The sequence below is a fragment of the Pelophylax lessonae genome, assembly GCF_965119305.1.
Source record: "Pelophylax lessonae genome assembly, chromosome: 3".
Lineage (NCBI taxonomy): Eukaryota > Metazoa > Chordata > Amphibia > Anura > Ranidae > Pelophylax > Pelophylax lessonae.
Genome location: NC_138770.1, coordinates 505,757,803 through 505,771,605, shown reverse-complemented (window position 1 = coordinate 505,771,605; position 13,803 = coordinate 505,757,803). Strand labels below are relative to the sequence as shown.

General features: G+C 45.0%; 1 protein-coding gene across 2 annotated transcripts in view; it reads left to right on the top strand.

Moving 5' to 3' along the window:
* Positions 1–13,803, top strand: part of LTBP1 (latent transforming growth factor beta binding protein 1) — a 513,632-nt gene that overhangs the window by 436,541 nt on the left and 63,288 nt on the right. For both annotated transcript variants that reach the window (XM_082249446.1, XM_082249447.1), the window contains one exon: positions 9,765–9,887. In XM_082249446.1, coding sequence (XP_082105572.1) covers positions 9,765–9,887 — 123 coding nt within the window. The remainder of the gene's footprint in view (positions 1–9,764; positions 9,888–13,803) is intronic.

Sequence of the window (13,803 nt, the reverse complement as noted above, 5' to 3'; positions counted from 1 at the left end):
CAGACCACATGAGGGCCTCTCTCTGATTTTTTTTTCACGCCTAAGGCATTATCCGTAGAGACCAGACTTAGAGCAGCAGTTTAATGTGGAAATTTACAGCCAGAGCATTTAGGTTGCCTTTCTGCCTGATCTACTCATCCTGCTCTCTCCCATATCACATCTGTGACACTGCAGTATTTTAATTTCAGTCTGTTTATAAGCTTGATTGATCTCCCTGACAGGCCGTAGAATTTACCCCACAGGATGGTGCAGATCTGCTTTGGTTGTGGGTTCTTTTTTTCCTTGACATGGTATCTAAACCGGCAAGTGAACTCTAGTGATACAGGGAGGACACGTTACCTCTTGGAAGGCAGTTACGCTTAGGAGAAATCATGGGCATTTTAAAAGTGCAGACACCAAAATTAGGGAGAGTGAGTGGTGATTGACATCTACTATCTGTTCCTGGCTCTCCCTAATTAATTTAAAATCTAAGATTGCACTGTAACAGCCCTTTGCAGAGTTCTAAGAGTTAAAGTGTTTCAGTGGTCATGGCAAAGGTTTACTTTAAAATGGTTGGTTTAATTATGCACAGAATTCAGCCAAAAAACAAATAGAAACCTACTGGACTTTACTGGTACCAAGGAAGGATGGTGGCAACAATGTAGATAAGAAAATCCGCAAATCCATAAAAAAATTTTTAAAACATAGAAAAATGCTTGGTTTGGCCAATACAGATATAATTACTAGAACTGCTTGTATTGCTTAATGTACTGCTAGAGGTTGACGCATTCCGCCAACATTGCTTCTTCTGGACCTCTTAGTTTTTGCAGCAAAAAGCAATGGCCTGTCTTTAAAGAAAAAAAATCATCATAATCAATAATATATATAAAACAAATGGCAATAAACATGTAATATGCTGCATCCATCATGCCTGTACCAGAGTCCAGCTATAGATGGTTATAGGATTTTAGGTTAGAGTTCCGTAGTTAGTTGCTGAATGTGTTAATCAGCTGTCATTTCATATGATGCAAAATGTTTCAATAATAATAAAAAAGGCACAGATATGTCACACAATTGCTTACTCTTGGCTAAAATAGGTAACTCCCAACAAAATATAACTCTTACTTTACTGTTTCCCGAAAGAAACATCAGATATCATCAGAAAAATAGAGACCGTCTGTTTTCAGGCATAGGTTACCACTGTAAATAATTAGCAGCAGCCTGGAGTAAAGGAAATAACATTGTGTCAATGTAAAACTGCTAAAATTGGTGACACCCTAAATAATACTCTCAATGATGCTTTAAACCATTTCTCTCCAACATAGACATGATACATCCATGGATCAATTCACTGTCCTGGAAAAGGTGTTGTAGGAGTTTCATAGAAAGCTATTACAGCGAGAGGCGAGGTGGATTTTCTGCCTCAATGCTACTTCTCCACCAGGCCTTAATGATTCATTGAGTTATAAGCTATTCTTATAACAGCTGCTCTGGTTTTTTTTCACTTTCAGTTGTTGTGATATTCGTGCAAAATATAGAATAAACATTTAGAACCTTTGGTAATTTGTAATAGCTCCATATCACATATTGCAAGCAATAAGGGTTATTGTGTGACATACATAGAGGAAAGATGCTGTACCCCTCGAGATATGATACTCTTGCTTTAGTCTCAGTTGTTATTGTGATATACAGTTGTTGCCATTGGTGCTGACAATATAACTTTGTGACATCTCAGAGCCATTTAGTTGATGTTGATTCATGTTGATGTTGTGGATCGTGTGTGCTGGGCGCTAGGGGGTATTAGATGCCCAACCCCAGTTTCCTCCCAAATCCTCTGTGCTGTTCGCGCAAGCGCGGGCAGTTTTTGCTTTCATGCATGCGCGATCGGGTAGGACCTGTGCAAGCGGGGGCCGCTAGTAGCCATTGGTAGGGGGGACTGGCATATGAGTGGAGACAGCTGTGCCATCGGGCGGTAATGTGGGTGTGGATGTGCATGCCCTCCTGCCCACTGGTTGGCTTGATTGGACGTTGGTGATGGGCGTTTGTATGGGAGAGCATGCATATGCCCATCTGTCTATCAATTGCATACATGCAGGCCATATTTGCATACTGATTGTTTGTTTGACACGGAATGATGACATCATTTTGGCGCCAAAATAGGATTTAAATAGGGATGAGTTGCACAGATGTGGTGCAGATGGTGATACACAGTTGCTGTAGGCTTGAGGGTGAGCTTTACAACATTGGTCTAAAACAATATGGTGAGGTATATGCTGCTGGTTCTAAACCAAGCATTTTTCTGTTTTTTTAAAAAAAAAATGCTTTTTATGGATTTGTAATAAAATGTATTTTCTTATCTACAATCGTTATCCCCGTCCTTCTCTGGTACCAGTAAAGTCCAGTAGGTTTCTATTCATTTTTTGGCTGTTATCAATTATGGCTGAGGTACCGTAATTAGCCAGTTTAGTTTACATATGCACAGAATTCCCAATATTCAGGATTTGATTATGTGATTATAATATAGTCATGGTAATCATTTAACCACTTAAGCCCCGGAGGATTTGGCTGCTAAAAGACCAGGCCCTATTTTGTGATTCGGCACTGGTGACTTTAACGGACAATTGCGCGGTTGTGCAACACTGTACGCAAAGGAAATTGACATCCTTTTTTTCCCACAAACAGAGATTTCTTTTGGTGGTATTTAATCACCTGTGCGATTTTTACTTTTTGCGCTATAAACAAAAAAAGAGCGACAATTTTGAAAAAATAACAATATTTTCCACATTTTTTTATATAAAATTCCCCAAAAAAATGTAAAAGTCAAAATATTTTAACATTTGTTTCTCTTACGTCCTCCGACAGTCGCCGCCTCTTCATATTCGTCACATATGGGGTATTAGACTTTGCTCCGAAGGAGTAGCTAGGCAACAGAATATGTTAACAATAAAGCTTTTAACATATCCCACCCTCAAGGGGTGGTCCCCTCAGTCAATACCCTCCTACTTCCTGCAACCATATCTCAGTTTTAATGTCTAGCTTGTCAGGAGTGGCTGGCTTTTTCTGTGCTGGGGCTTTCTGCCCCAGACTCTTTCTTCTTTTTAAAATTTTGTTTGAGTTTTCTCTCTACCTTTACTTAGCTGTTATTTTTGTCAGCATTAGTTAGTCCTTCGGATGAAGAGGATCATGCAGACTGGGTCTCGGGCTGATCCCCCTGATCGCAGGTCGTGGGTCAGTGGCTTCCCAGTCTGCCATCGAGCGTTCAGCCAGGTAACGCTCCTGGCACAGTGAACGACCCATCCCTGTTCGGTGCAGGGATGATTGGTGAGGTGGCTACCTCACTGGACGCTGTGCGGTTTCTTAACCCCCATTTTGTGCGTCTTGAATGCGACTCTCCCTGCCTCATGTGCAGCGGCTTGTTCGCCTGTGCGGGTTCCCCACGCCATGTGAGGTAAGTGTATTTATGTGGGGACCTGTCTGTCTGGGGGGGTGTCAGTCTGGGACTGTGTAACCTGCCTTTAATCACACTGCTTGTCTCCCTATCTCTCGGCTGCATGCTGTGGGCTGCAAGGGGGGGGGGGGGGGAGATGTGTGACACTGTCTGTGTCAGGCTGATCAGTGTGTGAAGCTGTGTGCTGTGGGGCATGTTTTTTGGCATGTTTGGGCACTATACAGCGATCGCTGCGGCGATCTGACATGTATTCTGATACTGGAATGTAATGTGTGTTTTTTACTGCACTGTGGAGCGGCGGTTTCGGCGCCAAACGGCGCCATTTTGCCTACTACCGCTCCGGCCGCATGTTTTACATGCATGGCGGCCATTTTCTTGTAGCCTCCATAGGCTTACATAGAGCGCCCTGGCAGCATCACTTCCTCTTTCCAGGAACACCGATCGAGGCAGCAGCAGCGGCGAGGGTCTCCTCAGGTTTTACCCTTCTGTTCTTGCTATCCATTGCCTGTGTTCAGTTTGCATATTCCCTGTGGGGGTCTTATTGTGCTGAGTGTGGTGTGGTGGGCTGCGCTTGCCGCGCTTGCTTAAAAGGGGCAGTTAACCCTTTGTTGTCTGGCATTACAGGGGCAATGGATTCTCAGGAGGGAAAATTTCCTACAGCCTTGGTGGAAAGCCAGGGGACCGCTGTCTCCCCCCCAGGGGGGGATTTGGCCACTATTGTGGCTGGCCTTGCTACTCAGGTGCAGATGCTGGTGGCTGCTCAATCTACTAAAAGGCCCAGAGTTGCTCTTTCCTCTGATTCTGAGGGTGAAGGTGATAGGGCTGTTATGGCAGGGGCCTCCTTATCGGGGTCCCGCTCCTCTCTTGATCTAATAGGGTCTGAGGTGGAGGCTGAAGTTGAGGGGGTTGATAATTCTCCCCCTGGCTCGCCTGAAGAGCTTGCAATCATGGATGAGTTGATTGCTTCCATAAAGCAAACGCTGCGTTTGCAGGATGAGGTGTGTCCCCCCGCCGCCTTGGCGGCTTATGGGACGCAGAGAAAACGCAGGACGCCGCAGGTTTTTCCCTGCAATGATGATTTTCAGCGCGCTGTTAAGGAACAATGGCGCAATCTACGCAAACCTTTTGCTGTACCAAGTAGATTCAAGCTGCATTATCCTTTTTCACCTTCCACTGATGAAAGGTGGTGTGTGCCACCCCCAGTGGATCACGCAATTGCGGTTTTAAACAAAGCCACTGCGATTCCTGCAGAGGATTCCCCTGTGTTCCGTGACGCCACGGATAGGAGACTGGAGTCTCTTACCCGTCATACTTATTCTGTTACGGGTTCTATGCTTAAGGCTCTGTTTGCTTCTCTCATGGCGGCCCAGGCGATCGCAAGTTGGACGCAGATGCTTAGGCGCGTCCTAGTGGCCGATTCGGCCTCACCGGCGACCCTGGATATGGTGGATCAAATCCACCAGGGTGTCATGTATCTGTGTGATGCGGACCTGGACCTGGTTCCGTTGGCTGCACGTGTGCACAGTGTGGCGGTGTTGTCTCGCCGCCTGATTTGGTTAAAATGTTGGTCGGTGGACCAGTCTTCACGTAAGACCTTAGCCAATCTACCTTATGATGGGTCTCGCCTTTTTGGGGAGTCCCTGGATGTGTTGATTAAGGGGATCACCGGGGGTAAGAGCACTCTCTTGCCCCATTTCCCCAAAGCTAAGGGGGCTTCTGGGAAGAAGCATGCTAATTTTCGGCCCCCTCAGGGGTCCTTTCGTGCCTTTCGGCCGCACTACAAGGGCAAGCCGTTCAAAGGTCAAGGCTCTCAGAAGAAGCCCTGGTCTGGTAAACAGAAGTCCGGCCAATCCGGATCTGCAGCCCATAACAGTGCGGCCTGAAGGGGCGCCCTCACCCAGTTTTGGGGTGGGGGGACGCTTGCTCGGTTTTCTTCAGCCCTGGTTGGCCCGTGTGCGGGACAGATGGGTTCAGGAAATCGTTCGATCTGGTTACAAGATCGAGTTTCTCTCTCGGCCGGAGAGCAGATTTTTTCCCTCAAATCTTCAACTGTCTCCAGAGCGTTTGCGGGACCTGCACCTGGCGGTGCGGGACCTGAGGGCTCAGGGAGTGGTGGTTCCGGTGCCTCATCGGGACAGATTTCAGGGGTTTTATTCCAATCTGTTCACCGTGCCCAGGAAGGAGGGCAAGGTTCGTCCAATTCTGGACTTGAAGGCTCTGAACCGCTCTGTGCGGGTTCGCAAGTTCCGCATGGAATCCCTGCGGTCGGTGGTGGCTGCCCTGGTTCCGGGGGAATTCATGGCCTCCATCGATTTGAAGGATGCGTACCTTCACATCCCCATTTTCGAAGGTCACCAGAGGTACCTTCGATTCGCCATTGCGGAGGATCACTACCAGTTCGTGGCGTTGCCTTTTGGTCTCGCCTCGGCTCCGCGGGTCTTCACCAAGGTGCTTGCACCGGTTCTGGCATTGTTGAGGGCCCAGGGCATTTCTGTCCTGGGGTATCTAGACGACATCCTGGTTCGGTCTGCGACAAGCCAGGGTCTGGAGGAGGACCTGTCTGTCACGATGCAAACTCTACAGGAGTTTGGTTGGACGATAAATTTTCCAAAGTCGACGCTGAGTCCGTCGGTTCGTCTTCCCTACCTGGGAATGATTCTGGATTCGGTACAAGCGAAGGTCTTCCTGCCGGAAGACAAACTCAGAACTCTTCAGGAGGAAGTCAGGTCCCTCAGGGACGTTCCGCGCTCGTCTTTAAGGACGTGCATGAGATGTCTGGGATTGATGGTCTCGGCCTTCGAGGCGATTCACTTCGCCCAGTTTCACACGCGGGGTCTCCAAGCGGAGATCCTGTCCAAGTGGGACGGGCGACCTCAATCTCTGGATCTTCAGATCTCGTTGAGTCATCGCACCAGAAGAGACCTTCTGTGGTGGCTCCAGTCCCCGATGGTGTCCGGGGGCAAGTCGTTTCGTCCTATTTCGTGGACGGTGATCACCACGGATGCCAGCCTGTCGGGCTGGGGTGGTGTTCTGGGCGTTCTGTCTGCCCAGGGGACTTGGTCGGAGGAAGAGTCTTCCCTTCCGATCAACATTCTGGAATTACGTGCGATAAATCTCTGTCTTCATCGCTGGACGGACCGGCTGCAGGGCTGCCCGGTTCGGGTGCAGACGGACAATGCCACGGCGGTGGCCTACATCAACCACCAAGGGGGCACCAGGAGTGCCCGGGCGGCTCGAGAAGTGGCCGACATTCTGTCTTGGGCCGAGACTCATGTCCCGGCGATAACGGCGGTTCACATTCCGGGGGTGGAGAACTGGCAGGCGGACTATCTGAGTCGCCAGACCCTGGATCAGGGGGAATGGTCTCTTCACCCGGCTGTCTTCCAGATGTTGTGCGCGAAGTGAGGTCTTCCAGATGTGGACCTGTTCGCGTCTCGTCTCAACAACAAGGTGAGAAGGTTCGTGGCAAGGACGCGCGACCCTCGGGCAGACGCGTCAGACGCGTTAGTGGCCCCGTGGCATCAGTACAGGCTGATGTACGCGTTCCCACCGATTCAGTTGCTGTCCAGGTTCCTTCGCAGGTTACTCTCGGAACGCAACACGGTGATTCTTGTGGCACCGGACTGGCCTCGCCGGTCCTGGTACGCAGACCTCGTGAATCTGGCGGTCGACGCCCCTTGGCGTCTACCTCTTCGAGACGATCTACTGTCTCAGGGACCGATTTACCATCCTGCTTTACAGTCGCTGGCTTTGACGGCCTGGCTGTTGAGACAGAGGTCCTGAAGGAGAAAGGTCTCTCTCCAGAGGTCGTTCATACTTTGATCAACGCGAGGAAGTCTTCCTCGGGGAAGGTTTATTACCGTACTTGGAAGGCCTATTTTGCCTGGTGTGAGTCCAGGGGGTTTTCACCCCGCACGTACTCGGTTTCCCGTGTGCTGTCTTTTCTTCAGACGGGTGTTGCTCAGCGTTTGGCGCTGGCTACGATAAAGGGTCAGGTGTCTGCGCTGGCCGTTCTGTTTCAACGTCCCGTGGCTTCCAACTCCTTGGTTGGCACCTTTATTCAGGGTGTGCGGCATCTGGTTCCTCCTAGGAGGGATCCTTTGCCCCCTTGGGACTTGAATCTCGTTCTATCTGTGTTACAACATGCTCCTTTTGAACAGATCAGGGAGATCTCGTTGTCTATGTTGTCCAAAAAGGTCGCCTTTTTGGTGGCGATCACTTCGGCTCGCAGAGTGTCGGAGCTGGCGGCTTTGTCCTGCAAGTCTCCGTACCTGGTTATTCATTTGGATAAGGTGGTCTTGCGACCTAATCCTTCTTTTCTTCCGAAACGAGTTTCGGAATTCCATCTTAATGAGGATATTGTCTTGCCTTCGCTGTGCGCGAAGCCTAAACATCCAAAGGAGGTGAGATTGCATTCTCTGGATGTTGTTCGGGCGATAGGGGTTTACCTTAAATCGACTGAGTCTTTTCGTAAGACTGACTCCTTGTTTGTTCTTCCAGAGGGTCCTCGGAAGGGCATGGCGGCTTCGGCCTCTACTATCGCCAAATGGATCAGGCAGACCATTGAACAGGCCTATGCTTTGCAGGGTAAGGCTCCTCCTGTCCCTGTGAAGGCGCACTCTACTAGATCTTTGAGTACGTCTTGGGCCTGTCGTCATGGGGCTTCTGTAGCCCAGGTGTGTAAGGCGGCGACCTGGTCGACCGTGCACACTTTCACAAAGTTCTACAAAGTAGATGTTCAGGCATCGGCGGATGCTTCCTTTGGCCGCAAGGTTCTTAGTGCGGCTGTTCCATAGGGTCCTTCGTTGGGGACTCCTGGCTGTTGGGATAGTTTTTTGTATCCCCTGGTTTTTTTGTCTTTTCCTGGGTTGTTGCTCCTGTTGAGCACTTGTTTTTTACTGTTGCCCAGCTGGTTTCCTTCCTTTGGTAAGGTTCCTTTCTTTGATGCGGAGACTGCGTTGCCCTTTCGGCGCGGATGCGTTTCCCACCCCTCATGTTTGCACTGCTTTGGGACGTCCCCATATGTGACGAATATGAAGAGGCGGCGACTGTCGGAGGACGTAAGAGAAAACGGAATGTTTGTAAAATCTTACCTGTAAAATTCCTTTCTCTGAGTCCTCCGACAGTCGCCGCCCCCGCCCCTCTTTTGGGGTTTGGTTGTATACTCTACTGCTATTCCACTAAAACTGAGATATGGTTGCAGGAAGTAGGAGGGTATTGACTGAGGGGACCACCCCTTGAGGGTGGGATATGTTAAAAGCTTTATTGTTAACATATTCTGTTGCCTAGCTACTCCTTCGGAGCAAAGTCTAATACCCCATATGTGACGAATATGAAGAGGCGGCGACTGTCGGAGGACTCAGAGAAAGGAATTTTACAGGTAAGATTTTACAAAAATTCCGTTTTTCTGGTACATATGTTTGGTAAAAAAAAATTGCAATAAGTGTATTTTGATTGGTTTGCGCAAAAGTTATTGCATTTACTAACTAAGGGAAAGATTTGTAATTTTTGGTGTTTTTTTTTTTAACGCGTAATGGCGGCAATCTGCAATTTTTTTGCGGGACTGCGACATTGCGGCGGACTGACATTTTTGACACTTTTGGGGGTACCAATGACATTACTACAGTAATCAGTGCTATACATACGCACTGTTACTGCAAAAATGACACTGGCAGGGAAGGGGTTAACTTTATTGGTGATGCAGGGGTTAAGTGTGTCCCTAGGTGCATGCTTCTAACTGTAAAGGGGTGTGGCTAGTGATGTAACCACAGAGACATACGATCCTACATAGCAGGATGGTATGATCTCTGCAGTTAGATCAGGGAGAATGACAGGCGGCTTTGTTTACATCAGCCGCCTGCCTTTCTCCCTCTCCACCGGGAGATCGCGAGTGACCGGGACACGCGCAGACTTGTTAGGGAACGAGCGGGGACGGGAGCACGCCTCCGGCGGCGCACGCTCGCCCCCTAGAGGCTCTCAGGCTAGCGACGTAGTACTACGTCACTTTGCCTGTACGGGGCTGACCGCCGCAGTAAATAGTCGTGCAGCGGTCGGCAAGTGGTTAAGAATGTAAGGCCTACTAAGCACCAAAAAGATACTGGGGCAAACCATTCATATTATACCTGCATTTCATTTTCTCTGATTACATTTGATCAGCATTATAATCTTTTTCCTTTTTTTTTCTTGCATACTACTTTGCAATATAGCAGATATATATATATATATATATATATATATATATATATATATATATATATATATATATATGTTAAGAAATACAATTTAATGTACATCATGTCTAATTTTGTTTTAATTTTCTGACTCTTATTTTCATCAGACATTGATGAATGCCAAGTTCAAAGCCTTTGTGACAATGGACAGTGCAGGAATACCAGGGGATCGTTCACTTGTATATGCAATGAAGGCTACAAGCTATTATCCTCTGGAGACCAATGTGAAGGTAATGTTGAAATAGAAATGTTACTTCCATTACCTTGGTGGTTCTTGCTAGCTCACTAGATTGCTTTAAAAAAAGGCCTGGATTCTTTCCTGGGTGTACATAATATAAATGGGTACTAATATTTATAGGTAAAGTTGATCCAGGGAATATCCGATTGCCTCTCGGGGGATCAGAAAGGATTTTTTTTTTCCCTGCTGTAGCAAATTGGATCATGCTTTGCTGGGGTTTTTCGCCTTCCTCTGGATCAACTGCGGGTTTAGGATTGTGTATATGGGATTGTATGGTTGGGTTTTCTTTACTGCTTTTTTTTTTGTTTTTTATTATTTGAGCCAGATGGACTTGTGTCTTTTTTCAACCTGACTAACTCTGTAACTATGTAACTTACTTTTTTTAATTAAAAAATAATTGATTATTTATTTTGACCTCCTTATGAAATAATACAATAGCCCTCCCCATTTGGCTGCATCAGTATTTTATTCCACTGCCTTTTGTTTCATTGGGGTTGATGTGCTAAAGATAGTTCACTTTGAAATAACATTTTACCAAAAGCTTAGTGAATAAAACGAAGCTCCTCTGACCTCCTTTATTCCATCATGTACAAGCAAAAATGCAGTTTTTTTTCCTTATTTCCCTTTTACATGATTGGGTGTTCTTGCAAAGCGAAATTTCAGAAAGTGAATTTTTCACTAAGCTCAGAGGTATATCTATGGTTATGGTAAGGGTTGGATTTCTATTGGATTTGTACGCAATCCCCCACACCCATGAGGTAGCTGGCACTTTGATGCAAGGTGCTCCCTGTGTATATTTCATGTTTAATGATGCAAATGCAGTCTATTGGAAACCTTTGCAGATTTAAACATTTTGCCCCTGTCGTTGCTTATTTCCTATACAAAAATGCTAGTTGCCTGTTGACTCAATACAAGCATGAAACAGCTGAAGCCAGAATTAAATCATCAGCTGCAGGTCAGTGAATATAGAAGCCACTTAATCAGCCTTGCCTTTTCAAAAGCAGAGGCCACAATGGAAATGTTTCTCTAAGTGCAGGTTTCCCTTTATTACTGGAGAATACTGGTTTAGAAACGTTGGTATGTCATTCAGGACTCAGATGCAAAGCCTGTTTTATTTAATAAAGGAAACCTGTCCTGAGAAATATGTAGGCTGCCTTTGCCAACATCCTTCTAAAATTACTAGTTGCCTAGCTGACTCTGGCTTTAATATTTTCTGAATCACTAACCCAGGACAAGCTTACAACTAGAAATGTTAAAACTGCTGATCTGTTTACTTTTTCTGGCTCAATGAATTGGGGGCAAGGGGCTGATTTACTAAATCTAAAATGCCCTGCAGTAGAATATCACTATGAAAGCTATCATCATGCTTGTGTTTTATATTCTCCTGAGGGCATGGATACTCACACGCCCATTCATTTTAACTTTTTACCTATCCATATAAAGCAGGACTGACCAACTGGTGGCCCATGCAGTCCCCACTTGGCTGATATTCACGGGTCAGGCCAGTATATCTGCTATTTTGTAATGTAAAAATGCACATTAAGGGACAATATATATTTTTTTTTTTTTTTAGGAGCTTGCGTCCAACCATTCAAAGCTTGCTACCATGCAGCTGATGGGCTGCTGCTCATTGGTTTTTTAAATACATTGCAGGTGGTAGCAGTGACAGTAACAGTGCCCACTAGTCCTGCCTTCTATACTGACAGTGTTAGGTACTCCTGAATCCGGCACACTGTGTATTATGTACTGTTTACTACAGTAGTACATATACTTTTTTGTACATATGGTTGCTGATTGCTTAGTATAGGAGAATATAGGATATAGTATATAGGATATATAGTATATATATATATATATATATATATATATATATATAGGAGTATATCTCGGCAATCCTCTACCCTACACAAAAACGAGCAGTTAACCCATTCCCCCAGAGTTCTGCTTTAAATTCAAATTAAATACTACTTACAAAATATTGTGTGGTTAGGTCTGTAAAATATTGTAGATGGAGATTTAGGCTATATAAATGTGAACCATCGCCAGATAACAGGCTGCACACTGAAGATGTTCAACTCCAGGCAAGGTTTATTGCAATGACAGCACACTGCTCACTCCCATCCAAAGCCAGGCCCCAATATATTTCACCCACAGCAGGGCTTATTTATAGGGATGGTCTTAATCATGGGCATAGTGGCAACTGAAGGCGAAGAAGTTTAAGCGCCTTGTCTTTCCTTAGGGCTTCTGGGAGAATTCATAGAGTTTCTGATCGGTCACATGCTGGCACGTGACCACTATGACCAATCAGAATTGCACTGATTAATCCCAAAAGAAATACAGTGAATAAGAGTGGAGCTTTCCGATTGCCAGACGGCTGCAGTGGCCCAGACAGTGACAGATATTCACCCATGGAGGTGAGTGCAGCAGGGGCTGGCTGGGTTAGGAGGGTGTAGGGTTTTTGGTCCACTTTTTTGTGTAAAGGTTACACCTCACGATAAATTACAACAAGCACATAAATAGCACATAATTGAACATTCAGATGTTTTACTGGAAATATACTTGTGATTCATTTTTTGATATCACTCAGATATATTGAAATGCTCACATTATTTTTAAAACTTCCACTGAATTCCTGAATTGGATTACGTAGTCACATTCATTTTAATATAGTAGTTTTTTCCATGACATTGCATACAGAAATTTAGTGCCTGCATTTATATTGCGTATATAGGTGCATAAAATTCTACGTCCAATCCATTAAATTTTCGTGCACATGTATGAATGTGCATGCAATTACACACAGTTATATGCGCACAAGTAACAATTACTAACCATAGATGCAGTTTTCTCTATTCTGATTTTACGCATCTGCCCATAGAAAACAATATAATTGCATTCAGAGACATACAATATACAGTATGGATAAAATGCTGTGTTTTTGGCAGCCGTGTGCATGAGCTCTAAAAACGAGTTGCTCTTTAATTACTTTCCACAGCACTTATAACACCTTTTACATATATTTTCTTTTATTAAATTGCCATTGTTTTGAAAAAACATTCCAGAAAATAGACTACATTCATTTTGTTTAAAGCTAGAAGAAATTGTGTTTGCACATTGTTTGCTAGTTATTCACTTTTATTTTTTTATTTTTTTTTTTACACCACAGTTAGACACTTATTTAAAGTTGGCAACAGGTTTTAAAAATACAAGTTTATTTATTTATTATTTTCTTCATGCTGAAGTCAATTTCTACCATATTTTTGTAACATTTTAAATGTCTTGCATACATTTTAGGCTAATCATTCTTAAAAATGCATAGTGTACAGTAAAGGCAATATATCACTGTCCCATTTTTTTTTTTAATTTTGAGTGTCTTTTAATAAGATAAACGTGCTTCCTGTGGTGACAATGATATACATTGCACAGAGGCTTAAAAATGGAAATTGTGGCCAAATACTTACACAAGGACAAAAATATGTTTAATTCAATGTGTGTGTGTGACAGCGTTGGACTGGTGAGAAGTTGGAAAATACGCTCCCAGATAGCGGTGTGCTGGGCGTATGGGTAAGGTAAGGTAATAAGTGCCAAATCCTAAATTGGGTCAAAAATTGCGAAAAAAGGAAACATGGACTTTGCAGGCACTGGGTATCATAAAATCACATACTTTATTTTACAATGCATTTAAAAACATCAAAAAACTTTTTTTGATATTGCATTGTAAAATAGAGTATGTGATTTTATGATACCCAGTGCCTGCAAAGTCCATGTTTCCTTTTTTCGCAATTTTCAAGCGTTGGACTGGTCTAGTATCAATGGAAGTGGCCTGGGCTACGTCATCCTTCAAGGAGGCTTGTAACCACTGGAGGTGTGGTATAGATGAGCCCTGTTAGAGTCCCAGGCTGCCCCCT